This window comes from Pleurodeles waltl, chromosome 5 (genome assembly GCF_031143425.1).
Source record: "Pleurodeles waltl isolate 20211129_DDA chromosome 5, aPleWal1.hap1.20221129, whole genome shotgun sequence".
Lineage (NCBI taxonomy): Eukaryota > Metazoa > Chordata > Amphibia > Caudata > Salamandridae > Pleurodeles > Pleurodeles waltl.
This window is the reverse complement of record NC_090444.1, coordinates 1,801,107,991-1,801,122,277: the sequence shown is the minus strand read 5'-3', so window position 1 is coordinate 1,801,122,277 and position 14,287 is coordinate 1,801,107,991. Positions and strand designations below refer to the sequence as shown.

At 46.6% G+C, this 14,287-nt stretch overlaps 1 protein-coding gene across 2 annotated transcripts in view; it reads left to right on the top strand.

Moving 5' to 3' along the window:
* Positions 1-14,287, top strand: part of LOC138296808 (exportin-5-like) — a 1,097,230-nt gene that overhangs the window by 389,287 nt on the left and 693,656 nt on the right. For both annotated transcript variants that reach the window (XM_069236256.1, XM_069236254.1), the window contains exon 13: positions 12,844-12,972. In XM_069236256.1, the coding sequence (XP_069092357.1) occupies positions 12,844-12,972 (129 nt within the window). The remainder of the gene's footprint in view (positions 1-12,843; positions 12,973-14,287) is intronic.

The following is a 14,287-nucleotide window of genomic DNA, read 5'->3' as shown; positions in this document are numbered from 1 at the left end:
TCAACGGTGGGCTGCCTATACCCAGGAACTGAGACTTGTAAGTGTGTTACTTACCTCCCCCAGGAACTGTTGATTTTTGCACTGTCTCTACTTTTAAAATAGCGTAATGCCATTTTAACAAAGACTGTATATGATATTACTTTTATTCAAAATTCCTAACTTACCTATGTGAAGTACCTTGCATTTTATGTGTTTACTTCAAATCTTGAACCTGTGGTTCTTAAAATAAACCAATAAAAGATATTTTTCTATATTAAAAACCTATTGGCCTGGATTTTGTCTTTGAGTGGGTGTTCCTCATTTATTGCCTGTGTGTGTACAACAAATGCTTAACACTACCCTCTGATAAGCCTACTGCTCGACCGCACTACCACAAAATAGAGCATTAGAATTATCTAATTTTGCCACTATCTTACCTCTAAGGGGAACACTTGGACTCTGTGCACACTAGTAGTATATACAGAGCCAGCGTCCTACATTGACCAACAAGGGCAATGCCATGTGTCAAAGTCAACAAAAACTCTCTGTATTGCAGAAGGATGAGCAATCTTCTGGTGGCACCAGGTTTGGGTTTCCTTGCTTCTGAATACATGAGATTGTTTACCCAGTACACCCTGTGGGTGACACTGACATCCCCTGCTGCTTCTTTGACAGCTTGCTGTCTCAAATCCTCAAGTGTGGGCCAAGTTGGCTGTGCCACACCCGTGGCAGGCCCCCCTGCACCTAAGAGTTCAGCTGTGTCAACTTGAATTTCTTCAGGTGTAGGTTCTGTCCAAGGTGTTGATTCCTCCTCCTCAAAGGGGGAATCATCATCATCATCATTGGAGGGAAGGATAGGGGATAATTTCCTACCCTTCTTAGCCCTGCTTTTGGGAAGCTCTTGGTCCATATTGTCAGGATCCAAGTTTCCCTGTTCCCTTTGCCTTTTGGCCTGAGCCCTTGTTAAAGCAAAGATATGCCTAGCATTTCTGCATGGGCCTCCAACTCTACTTCAGCCAATGCTGAAGTCCACAAGACATTCCCTAGTAGACACTGTACAGGTAGGTCTGTGGACACTGCAACCTGTTAAGGACCAGTAACACCCCCGTTTCCCCAACCACCACCCACCCCACCCCCAGTTGATATCAACAACTGCCATGGGGTGGCTTACAGTATTGTTGTGGACGCCAGTCACTTGGTACTGATGACCAAGTAGGTGTTGCTCAGGGGCCACCAGTTTTTCAGTCACCATTGTGACACTGGCACCTGTGTTCCTGTAGGCTTCAACCTGAACACCATTTATTAGGGGTTCTTCCTTGTACTTATGCATATTAAGGGGACAAGCAATAAGGGTGGCAAGGTCAATACCACCATCAGAGACTAAAACAGCCTCATTGGTTTCCCTAACTAAACCAACCCCCACTACATTGCCCATAGTGAGCCCAGCTACACTCTTGGACTGACTATTTGTAGTATTAGTTTTCCCACCATCACTGCTATTGCTAGGGGCACTAATTGTAGCAATGGGGGTAGTGGTGGTAGGAGGTGTTGTGCTTTTCTTAGGGCAAGAGCTATCTCCTGCCCTATAGCCTTTGTTTCTACAAATATACCACCACAGCTTTTTTATTCTGATTGTGAATAGAAGAGGATTTAGACCCATCCCGAACAAAGTTTTGTGGGCCAGGTGAAGACTCTTTACTTTTATCTTTGTCCCGGCCTTTGTCATTAGACTTACCGTCCTTCTTGTCCTTGACACCCCCTGTATGAGCCTTTCTACTCACCTTTGCTCTGACCCATTTGTCTGGCTTCTTTCCCAGTTCTTGGAGAGGTCAGATCGGAGTCTACCAAATACTGGTGCAACAAGTCACACAATTATTCAACATATGCTCTCTCAGTAATAGATTATACAAGCCCTCATAGTCAGACACTTTGCTGCCATGTAACCAGCCTTCTAAAGCTTTAACACAACAGTCCACAAAAAGGCCTCTTTTCTGGTCTACCTGAACTTGATTCTATATTGTTCATTGGTGAGACCAAAACCATCTAAAAGTGCAGTTTTGAGTATGTTGTAGTTGTCTGCAACTTCCTCTCTGACAGTAAGAAGTCTATTCCTCCCTTATCAGAGAAGGACAACCGGAGAATAGCAGCCCACTGCCTTTAAGGAGCACTTGGAACTTTACCGGCCTTCTCAAGTGCAGCTAACCACTTATTGTCGTCATCTCTCACCTTGTTTGGGGGAACACTTTTGTGCAAGTTTCTGGAATCCATGGAGTCCTCCCTGACTCTGTAATCCCTGAAACTGTTGCTGCTGCCACCATGGGGTACTAACCCCTGCCTCTCCCTCTCCACTGCCAAGGTCTCCCTATCAAGGGCTAGCTGTTGCTGCTGCAGCCTCAGCCTGGCCTCCTCCAGTCTGAGCTTTCTGAGCTCTCCATCTGTAGTCATCCCCTGGAGTTATGCAGTGTGACCCCTCAGACACCGAAGTGATATGAGAGTGGGCAGAAGTGGATCTTTCCCTAGACTTAGTGACCCTAGTTACTTGTCTTCTGGGTGTAAAGGGAGCTCTATCTGTGTGACATCCCCTTCCACTACCAGCTGCGCTAGTTGGTCTGCTAGGAACTGCAAGATCATTTAAAGAACCCTCCCTTGGGCCTAAAATATTCTTCTCTAACTCACTGGGGTTAGAGTCTCCTCCTTCCTCCTGGCTACCAGCATGTTCTTTGTCATCCTGAAGGAGGAGGCTCAAGAGCAGACTCTTGTTAGGGTTCTTCCCCATGTCTAGCTTCCTCACTGAACATAGCCCCTTCAATTCCTTGAAGGTCAGGCCCTCTTAAGGAGAGTCCATGACCTCGGAGCTAGGTCCAGCTGCAGACATGGTGTCTGTTAGCATGGTGTACGGTGTACCTATCATCACCTATGTCCTAGTCTTTCAGAAAGAAGTTTGAGCAAGGGCTATGCTTATACCCTAGTTTGCCTAAACGTTACAGACTAGATTTCTGCACTAGGTATGGTGTGTCTGTAGGTAAGGAGTAATCTTTCCTGTGGAAAGCACCAGGTGACAGTGATAAGGAAATGTAAGTACTTATCCCACTGTTGTACCACCAATGTAGGAGGCTGGCCTGGTGTGTGGTGGGTACCTATGATACTTACACCTAATACCAGGTTCACGCAGTTATCCCGTATTAGTGTAGTGTAGGCAGTTTCTAGAAGCCAGGCTCTCTAGAGGTATCTGTGGATGAGCATCCAAGCCTCATCTAGGAGACATGCAACGCTCATGCAGTACCACTGTAGTCACACAGTACTCTCTCACATGAAAAAATACTCAGTGTTAGCAAAATAAATGTACTTTAGTTTGGTGAGACAAATACCAACAAAATACCATATAGACTATACTCCCTTAGGAGGTAGGTAATACAATCATTATATACACTAGTGTACAGAAATAGGAATAAAAACAGTTAGAAAGCAGTGCAATTAGTGAAAACCACAATAGTTAGAAATGGGCTTTGGGGGAGCACAAACCATATACTAAGTGGAATGCGAAAGTCTGTCTCCCACCTAGGCAAGTGTAGTGTGTAGAGGGGAGCTGGGAGTACTAGAAAAGCCCAAAGGTGAGTGGGACAACCCACCCCAGTGACCAAGAAAGCAGGGTTAACGTTCCCAGAACACACACACAAACGAGAAGAATTCTGCAAAACCCAGAAGACTGCAAGACACCAACAGTGGATTCCTGTACTAGTGTAGTGTAGCCATATTTTAATGTAGCCTTTGCGCGTTTGCTTAAAGTATTAGGCCTCTGTGCACTTTGTCCTAGATGCATTTTATTTAGCCTCACACTGTTATTTTACAATAACCAGTTTCATGGTCTTGTTTTATTTTCTTCTATCACACTGTTTAGCTTACTTCAGCACTGAAGTTCTCAAACAATACATTCCTGCTCGCTCTGTGCTTCAGTCAAGGATACAGTCTGGTACATTGCCGATAGACGTGGTAGAAGTTTAGTCTCTAGGGTTCATAGAAAGTACACATTCTTATGTAGGGACGTTTCTTAGAACATTGGTGTGTTGTTTATAAAAACACTTCCTAGTCCAGATACACGTAAGAGGGAGATTCCGACCAGGAACCCACAACTAGACGCTGACTGCCCTGTTGCTGATCCCGATCGCAGGCCTTTGCTCAGGTATGAGGGTCGATGTCCTCCCGGGGGAACCTGAAAGGCAGGCTTAGAGCTTAACATGCTGTGCTCAAAATAGAACTTAGGAGAGAGAACGTAATCTAGTTGCATTATGATAGCGTTATTCTTATGTTTCACTCTCCTCGTTACTATTTCAATCCTACTGTGTTGTATGTTTCTGGTTATTGTGGTTCACGCCTTGTTATCTAAAATGCAGTCGTTTTATTAAACCAATCTTCAAAACTCAAACTGCCTTTGTCATTTATATATTAGACCACACTGTGTATGAGAGAACTGGTTGGGATCTGAGTGACCGCGACTTCCCTGGGAAGCACTAAGATGTCATGCGCTCGGCTGCCCAATTGTCTCTTCCCTTTGGGAGAGATGAGGCACTACTAGTTAGCCAGAGCTCAACCCGGATTTGGGGTGACAAGGGTCCTCTGCCGTTTGTTAGACTTAGTCCCCCACACTGCGAAAGATCTTGTCGCCCAAAAATCCAGTAGTTTCATTAGGATAATGAGAGCATACGCAACACTAGAAGACCTGTGAAAGAAGGGGACCAAGTCCAAGAAGCAAAGAAGAGTCCAGGAAGAGTAGGAGCCCCTGCTAACCCGGATGAAGGTGCATAAGGAGAACCACTTGTGGAGAAGAAAAGTCAGTACTGCACCCAAGAAGCTGAAGTTGGGTTCCTGTAGGGTGCAAGTAATGTCCCACGCCAGATGAAGGATTGCAGTCTGGTTTGCGTCGTCTGAGTCCGCCAACAAGCCTCGACACTTGCAAAGTTCGCGGTTAGTGAAAAATAACACTGCTGGGGACCAGGTGGACTCTACCCAGGAGGTGGAGTCAGAGGGGGCCCTCAGCAACACAGAGAGCCCACGGAACACCAGGTAGCACACACAGGAGTCCCTCAGGATGGGGACAAGAAAGTTGAAGAAGAGGTCCACTCAGCACTACGACAAATGCTCCCACGCCACTGGAAAACCACTCAGGAAGCTGTGCGTCGCAGGATAGAGTGCTGGGGGCCAGAAATACAAGATGCAAGAAGGACTTGGAAGAAGGATGCCAACAAGCCTTGGCAGCTGCAGAAGAGACAGTGCATGTGGGTGCTGTCATATGTGTGGAGGCAAGGTCTTAACTCCACCAAAGTGTGACAGCTGGAAAAGAGGACCGTCCAGACCAATTCAGTCCACCACCTGTGATACAGGGTCCACGCAGATCAGCAGGACAGGGCGTCCACGCAGCCAGTTGTTGCAGGTGGGGCCTGCAGAAGCAAGGGAGTGACTCCTTCACCCCAAGGGAGATTCCTTCTTCCTTCTGATGCAAGCTGAAGACTGGCTGTCTTCAGAGGATGCAGAACCGGGAAACTGTTGCAGTTGGTGGCAGGAGCTGGATATGAAATGTTGCAGGAGGTGTCTTGCTTCTTTGTTGCAGCTTGCAGATTCCAGGAGGGTCCAGATGCAGTTTCTTCAGTGAGAAGTCAAAGTGGAGGATGCATAGGATTCTGCTGGAGCCTTGCAATCCGTATCTGAGGAACCACTCAAAGAGTATACCCTAAATAGCCCTGAAAGGGGGATTGGTCACCTATCAGGGGAGGGCTCTGATGTCACCTGCTGGCACTGGCCACTCAGATGCTCCCAGAGTTCCCTGCCAACTTTGAATCCAAGATGTCAAAACTCAGGGACCCTCTGGAGGAGCTCTGAGCATCTTCCTTGGGGCGGTGATGGACAGGAGAGTGGTCACTCCCCTTTCCTTTGTCCAGTATCATACCAGAGCAGGGTCTGGGGGTCCCTGAACCGGTGTGTCTGGTTTATGCAAGGAGGGCACCAAATATGCACTTCAAAGCATTTCCATTGGCTTGGGAAGGCTACCCCTCCCCACCCCGTAACACCTATGTTCGATGGCATCTGTCGCTGTAGATACACATGTTCTGCATAGCTCGCCATCTGGTGTTGGGTCGGAGTGTTACAAGTTGTTTTTCTTCGAAGAAGTCTTTCGAGTCACGGGACCGAGTGACTCCTCCTTCTGTCTCCATTGCGCATGGGCGTCGACTCCATCTTCAATTGTTTTCTTTTTGCCATCGGGTTCGGACGTGTTCCTGTCGCTCCGAGTTTCGGAACGGAAAGTTAGTTAATATCGGAAGATTTTCGTCGGTATTGTTGCGTTCGGGATCGGCGTAGTTAATCAACACCGCATCGAAGATCGACGCGCTCCGGTGCCCTTCGGGGTAGTTTTCGATCCCCCGTCGGGGCCTGGTCGGCCCGACCGCGTGTCGAACAACGTCGATGGAACGGACCCCGTTCCGTTTTTGTCCCAAATGCCACAACAAATACCCGTATACAGACCAACATTTGGTCTGTAACCTGTGCCTGTCGCCTGAGCACAGTGAAGAGACTTGCGAGGCCTGTCGTGCGTTCCGGTCCCGAAAGACACTCCGTGACCGTCGAGCCAGGAGACTTCAGATGGCGTCCACGCCGACAGCGCACTGAGAGTTCGAGGAACAAGAGGAGGAAGAAACCTTTTCGATCCACGAATCGGACTCCGAGGAATTCGACGATCAGAGAACAGTGAGTAAGACGTCGAAAACAACACATAAGAAAAGTGACAAGGCCCAGGGGACGCCACTGCCACCAGGCCATGGCTCCACCCTTAAATTCGGTGACCGACCATCGGCACCGAAAAAGGCCAAAACAGTGCCGAGATCGTCCGACTCCGGTCGAGACACCGGCACACAGCCTTCTCGGGATCGAGAAAGTGCTGGAGAAAAGCAACGACACGAGATAGCGGTGTAGAAGCGGCTCGACGCCGAGACAGCGGCACCGACGAAGATCGACGCCGAGAGGTTTCGACGCCAAAAAAGAAAAAAGCCACCTCGGAGCCGAAAAGAGATACAGGCAGGGTTTTGGTGCCGAAACAACCCGTAACCGACCCAGGTCCAGGCTCTTATACAGAGGAACAATCACTGTCCTCTCAGATGCGAAAGCATAGGTTTGAGGAAGAGCTGCAATCCACCGAAGTGGACCATACGCAAAAATGTATTTTCATACAGCAGGGAACGGGAAAAATAAGCACCCTTCCCCCTATTAGGAGAAAAAGGAGACTGGAGTTTCAAACAGACCAGGCGCCACAAACAAAAATGGTGAAAAAGGTGACTCCGCCACCCTCTCCTCCACCTGTAATTAACGTCTCACCAGCGCAAACTCCGTCACATTCCCCGGCTCACACCACCATGAGCCAAGGTGACCAGGATCAAGACGCTTGGGACTTATATGACGCCCCAGTGTCGGACAACAGTCCGGAGGCATATCCAACAAAGCCCTCACCACCAGAAGACAGCTCAGCATACTCTCAAGTGGTGGCTAGAGCAGCACAATTCCACAACGTAAACCTCCACTCAGAACAAGTCGAGGATGACTTTTTATTCAACACCCTCTCCTCCACCCACAGCTCCTACCAAAGCCTGCCTATGCTGCCAGGTATGCTTCGGCACGCAAAGGAAATATTCAAGGAGCCGGTCAAAAGTAGGGCAATAACGCCAAGGGTGGAAAAGAAGTATAAGGCACCTCCTACAGACCCTGTTTTCATCACCACACAGCTGCCACCAGATTCCGTCGTAGTAGGAGCAGCTCGGAAAAGAGCCAACTCCCACACATCTGGGGATGCACCACCCCCAGATAAAGAGAGCCGCAAGTTCGATGCAGCTGGGAAAAGAGTCGCAGTACAAGCTGCAAACCAGTGGCGCATCGCTAACTCTCAAGCACTACTTGCGCGCTATGACAGAGCCCATTGGGATGAGATGCAACACCTCATTGAGCATCTTCCCAAGGAACTACAAAAGAGGGCAAAGCAGGTGGTTGAGGAAGGGCAGAACATATCAAATAACCAGATACGATCTTCTATGGACGCAGCAGACACAGCTGCAAGAACAATTAATACATCTGTGACCATTAGAAGGCACGCATGGCTAAGAACGTCTGGGTTCAAACCAGAGATACAGCAGGCAGTGCTCAATATGCCATTCAACGAAAAACAACTGTTCGGACCAGAAGTGGACACGGCAATCGAAAAACTTAAAAAAGACACTGACACTGCTAAAGCCATGGGCGCACTCTACTCCCCGCAGAGCAGAGGAACCTACAGCACCTTCCGCAAGACACCCTTTAGAGGGGGGTTTCGGGGTCAGGCCACACAAGCCAGAACCTCGCAGGCAACACCGTCCAGCTACCAGGGACAGTACAGGGGAGGCTTTCGGGGCCAATTCAGAGGAGGGCAATTCCCTAGGAATAGAGGAAAATTTCAAAGCCCCAAAACCCCTACAACCAAGCAGTGACTCAGATGTCACTCACCCCCTCCACACAACACCAGTGGGGGGGAAGAATAGGTCATTATTACAAAGCATGGGAGGAAATAACTACAGACACTTGGGTCTTAGCAATTATCCAACATGGTTATTGCATAGAATTCCTACAATTCCCTCCAAACATACCACCAAAAGCACAGAATTTATCAAAACAACATTCCGAACTTCTGGAAATAGAAGTTCAAGCACTATTGCAAAAGAATGCAATCGAATTAGTACCAAACACACAAACAAACACAGGAGTCTATTCACTGTACTTCTTAATACCAAAAAAGGACAAAACACTGAGACCAATCCTAGACCTCAGAATACTAAACACCTACATCAAATCAGACCACTTTCACATGGTCACGCTACAAGAGGTGTTACCATTGCTAAAACTACAGGACTACATGACAACCTTAGACCTCAAAGACGCGTATTTCCATATACCAATACATCCGTCGCACAGGAAATACCTACGGTTCGTATTCAAAGGAATACATTACCAATTCAAGGTATTGCCTTTTGGTTTAACAACCGCACCAAGAGTCTTTACAAAATGTCTAGCAGTAGTGGCTGCACACATCAGAAGGCAGCAAATACATGTATTCCCGTATCTAGACGACTGGCTAATCAAAACCAATTCACTAACAAAGTGCTTACAACACACAAATCAAATCATACAAACCCTCTACAAACTAGGTTTCACCGTCAACTTTGCAAAATCCAACATTTTGCCGTGCAAAGTACAACAATACCTGGAAGCCATAATAGACACAACAAAAGGAGTAGCCACTCCAAGTCCACAAAGAATTCAAAATTTCAACAACATCATACAACGCATGTATCCAACACAGACAATACAAGCAAAGATGATATTACAACTCCTAGGCATGATGTCTTCCTGCATAGCCATTGTCCCGAACGCAAGACTACACATGAGGCCCTTACAACAGTGCCTAGCATCACAATGGTCACAAGCACAGGGTCACCTTCTAGATCTGGTGTTAATAGACCGCCAAACTTACCTCTCGCTTCTATGGTGGAACAGTATAAATTTAAACAAAGGGTGGCCATTCCAAGACCCAGTGCCACAATGCGTAATAACAACAGATGCTTCCATGACAGGGTGGGGAGCACACCTCGATCAACACAGCATACAAGGACAATGGAACGTACATCAAACAAAAATGCATATAAATCACATAGAAATGCTAGCAGTTTTTCAAGCATTAAAGGCTTTCCAACCAATTATAACTCACAAATACATTCTTGTCAAAACAGACAACATGACAACAATGTATTATCTAAACAAACAGGGGGGGACACACTCAACGCAGTTGAGCCTTCTAGCACAGAAGATATGGCGATGGGCAATTCACAACCACATTCGCCTAATAGCGCAGTTTATTCCAGGGATCCAGAATCAACTTGCAGACAATCTCTCTCGAGATCACCAACAGGTCCACGAATGGGAAATTCACCCCCAAATTCTAAACACTTACTTCAGACTCTGGGGAACACCTCAAATAGACTTGTTTGCAACAAGAGAGAACGCAAAATGCCAAAACTTCGCATCCAGATACCCACACAGGCAGTCCCAAGGCAATGCCCTATGGATGAACTGGTCAGGGATATTTGCCTACGCTTTTCCTCCTCTCCCTCTCCTTCCTTATCTGGTAAACAAATTGAGTCAAAACAAACTCAAACTCATTTTAATAGCACCAACTTGGGCAAGGCAACCCTGGTACACAACACTGCTAGACCTATCAGTAGTACCCCACATCAAATTGCCCAACAGGCCGGATCTGTTAACACAACACAACCAACAGATCAGACATCCAGATCCAGCATCGCTGAATCTAGCAATCTGGCTCCTGAAATCCTAGAATTCGGACACTTACAACTTACCCAAGAATGTATGGACGTCCTAAAGCAAGCCAGAAGGCCGTCCACTAGGCACTGCTATGCAAGTAAATGGAAGAGGTTTGTCTGCTACTGCCATCATAATCAGATCCAACCTTTACACGCAACTCCAAAGGACGTAGTGGGTTACTTGCTTCACTAACAAAAATCTAACCTAGCCTTCTCTTCCATTAAAATACACCTTGCGGCAATATCTGCATACCTGCAGACTACCTATTCAACTTCCCTATACAGGATACCAGTCATTAAAGCATTCATGGAAGGCCTTAAAAGAATTATACCACCAAGAACACCACCTGTTCCTTCATGGAACTTAAATGTTGTCTTAACAAGACTCATGGGTCCACCTTTTGAACCCATGCACTCTTGCGAAATACAGTTCCTAACCTGGAAGGTTGCATTTCTCATCGCCATTACATCTCTAAGAAGAGTAAGCGAAATTCAGGCGTTTACAATACAAGAACCTTTTATACAACTACACAAAAATAAAGTCGTCCTAAGGACTAATCCTAAATTTTTACCAAAGGTTGTTTCACCGTTCCACCTAAATCAAACAGTGGAACTACCAGTGTTCTTCCCACAGCCAGATTCCGTAGCTGAGAGGGCACTACATACATTAGATGTCAAAAGAGCATTAATGTACTACATTGACAGAACGAAAAACATCAGAAAGACTAAACAACTATTTATTGCATTCCAAAAACCTCATGCAGGAAACCCAGTATCAAAACAAGGTATAGCCAGATGGATAGTTCAATGCATCCAAATCTGCTACCTTAAACGACAACTGCCCATTACACCAAGGGCACACTCAACCAGAAAAAAAGGTGCTACCATGGCCTTTCTAGGAAACATCCCAATGCAAGAAATATGTAAGGCAGCCACATGGTCTACGCCACACACGTTCACCAAGCACTACTGTGTAGACGTGTTATCCGCACAGCAAGCCACAGTAGGTCAAGCCGTGTTAAGAACATTATTTCAAACCACTTCCATTCCTACAGGCTGAGCCACCGCTTTTGGGGAGATAACTGCTTACTAGTCTATGCAGAACATGTGTATCTACAGCGACAGATGCCATCGAACTGAAAATGTCACTTACCCAGTGTACATCTGTTCGTGGCATCAGTCGCTGGAGATTCACATGTGCCCACCCACCTCCCCGGGAGCCTGTAGCAGTTTGGAAGTTAGCTTCAACTTTGTACATTTGTATATATATTATTTTAACCTTAAATAGGTACATACTTAGTCACTTCATTGCATGGGCAGTATTACTACAACACTACTCCTACCTCACCCTCTGCGGGGAAAACAATCGAAGATGGAGTAGACGCCCATGCGCAATGGAGACAGAAGGAGGAGTCACTCGGTCCCGTGACTCGAAAGACTTCTTCGAAGAAAAACAACTTGTAACACTCCGACCCAACACCAGATGGCGAGCTATGCAGAACATGTGAATCTCCAGCGACTGATGCCACGAACAGATGTACACTGGGTAAGTGACATTTTCATTCCAAAGGGAGATGGTGTAACACCCCTCTCCCAAAGGAAATCCTTTGTTCTACCTTCCTGGGCTCGGGCTTTTCAAACAAGAGGGCAGAAACCTGGCTATGAGGTGGCTGCGGCTGCCTGGAAAACCTCAGAAGGCTGAAATGGCAATGCTAGGGGTCCTCTAAGGAGCCCCCAGAGTGCATGGAAACATACAACCAATGCGTACAAAAGCCTTGGGGTATGATTCCAACGTGTTTGATACCAAACATGCCTATTTTCGGAGTTATCATGTAGCTAGACATAGGTAGTGACCTATTTCCAGTACATGCGTAAAATGGCGTCCCTGCACTCACGAAGTCTGGGGAAAATGGGCCTGGAGTTCGTGGGTGTACCTCTGCTAGTGCATGTGTGCACTAACACACAGGTACTTTTAACCCTGCTCTTGGGGCTGGAGGGCCTGCTATAGGGGTGACTTATAAGTGACCTGGTGCAGTGAAAATGGCAATGAAAGAGTGCTTGCATCTTTTCACGCAGGCTGCAGTGGCAGTTCTGCAGAAGCCTTAGTTAAGGGTGGCAAAATATATGCTGCAGCCCATAGGGATCCCTTGGAACCCCAGTGCCCTAGGTACCATATACTAGGGACTTATAAGGGAGCACCAGTATGACAATTGTGGGGGAAATATAGACTTTGTGAGAGCGAGCATAATCACTGGGGTCCTGGTTAGCAGGATCCCATTGAACACAGCCGGGCAGAAAATGGGGGTAACCATGCCATGAAAGAGGGTACTTTCCTACACTCATAAGCTCAGTAGAAGTAGACTTGGAGTAGTGGATAAATTGATGACTATTTGACATAGGACATAGGATGTTGCTGCTTAGATGGGCAATTTTGCCTTGGTGTTTCAGTAACAAACGCATGTTTGTATTTTTTCAGACAGCGGTGAGGAGCAGAAGGAGGTCATCAAACTGGTATGCAAAGTTGAGCCCAGGGTGTGTTTTGTAATGGCCAGCTGGTGTTTAAAGTGCCAGATGTCTGTGACCAGTGAACCTGCATCAGCCAAGTGTGAGTTTTTTTTTTTCTTGGTACATAAAAATAGCAAGGCATATTGAGCAAATGTGTATTTCGGTGTGAGCCATTTTCATGTGCCCTCTCATAGTACAGTGTTTTAACAAGTACAAGTTATAACCCTACAGATCTTTGCAGAATACCACTGGTACATTTTTAGCAACATATTCTTTTTTTAAGATGCTTAGATCCCTTGGCCTGCGCAGCTTTAAATAACCCTGAATAACACGTGCTGCTATGTTATTTCCGCATGTTGAGTGTGCATTAGAATACAGAATTTGACAACTTTTCAGGAATACCAGACATGTCTTGCCTGACCTTCTATTTACCTATGTTACTATCAGTGAGATTTGTAAAAAAATTCTCGAATGAATCTACTTTTCTTTGTTTTACATGTTTAATTATTTCTGATAGATACTTATGGCTGCAAATTCCTCACTGATTTAGGATCAAGAAATTTCAGTAACTCTTCTGCACCAGTAAGGGGCACTGGTTCTATCTTGGTGCTGGGAACTGTAGCATTACTTGATCCTTAAAGTGCCATTCTCGACGCCCTGAGCTCACACTCCCTATCTGAGGGTTTTTTCCTCTAGAAATTTGGTACAATGCTCAATACGTCACCCACTACATGTTTAGGATTCAAACCGTGCTGAGATTGTAATGGCAGTATGTCCATCACTGACCTGTATGAGATTTGCTTATGGTTTCTGGGGACAGAGCAGGACTTGAGTACTGGCTTAATGTACCTCCTGCCTCGTTATACACCCCAAAGTCTTAAAAGAAAAAGCAAGCCAGATTGTTCATGGCTAAGGCCCACTATGATCGTCTTGCACTGTGTCAGTTACAGCTGAGATCAAAGTTCCTTTCCTCCCAGTCTTTGAAATCCTCTAGGGAAAGTAGTACAAACATAAGAAGATGAAGTAGCATGCCACTCAACACCTAAGGTAAGTTCCTGATGTGATCCCTGTCTCCTGAGGAGTCCTCTTCGGGAGCAGTGTTGGCAGAGATTCCAACCTTGGAGGGTATGGCGCTGCCCCTGCCGCCTGTGTTGCCACAGTGCTTCCTGTTCCACTTCCAAACACCTACTTCTAAGGGCAGATCCTGATTTGATCATCAGTGTCCTGATGGACATATTTAGGCATGCAGTTACCTGCTCAGGAGATTCTCCTTCCCCAAAGTGTCAGTTGGCACGCTTTGCTTACCATTAGGTTCCTCCCCAGTGCAGTTCTGGAGCAGTGCCCCTGGCCCTACGTGGCCCTTTGCCTACACTGAACTTTTCACTGGTGCTGCAGTTAGTGACCCTGTTACAGCG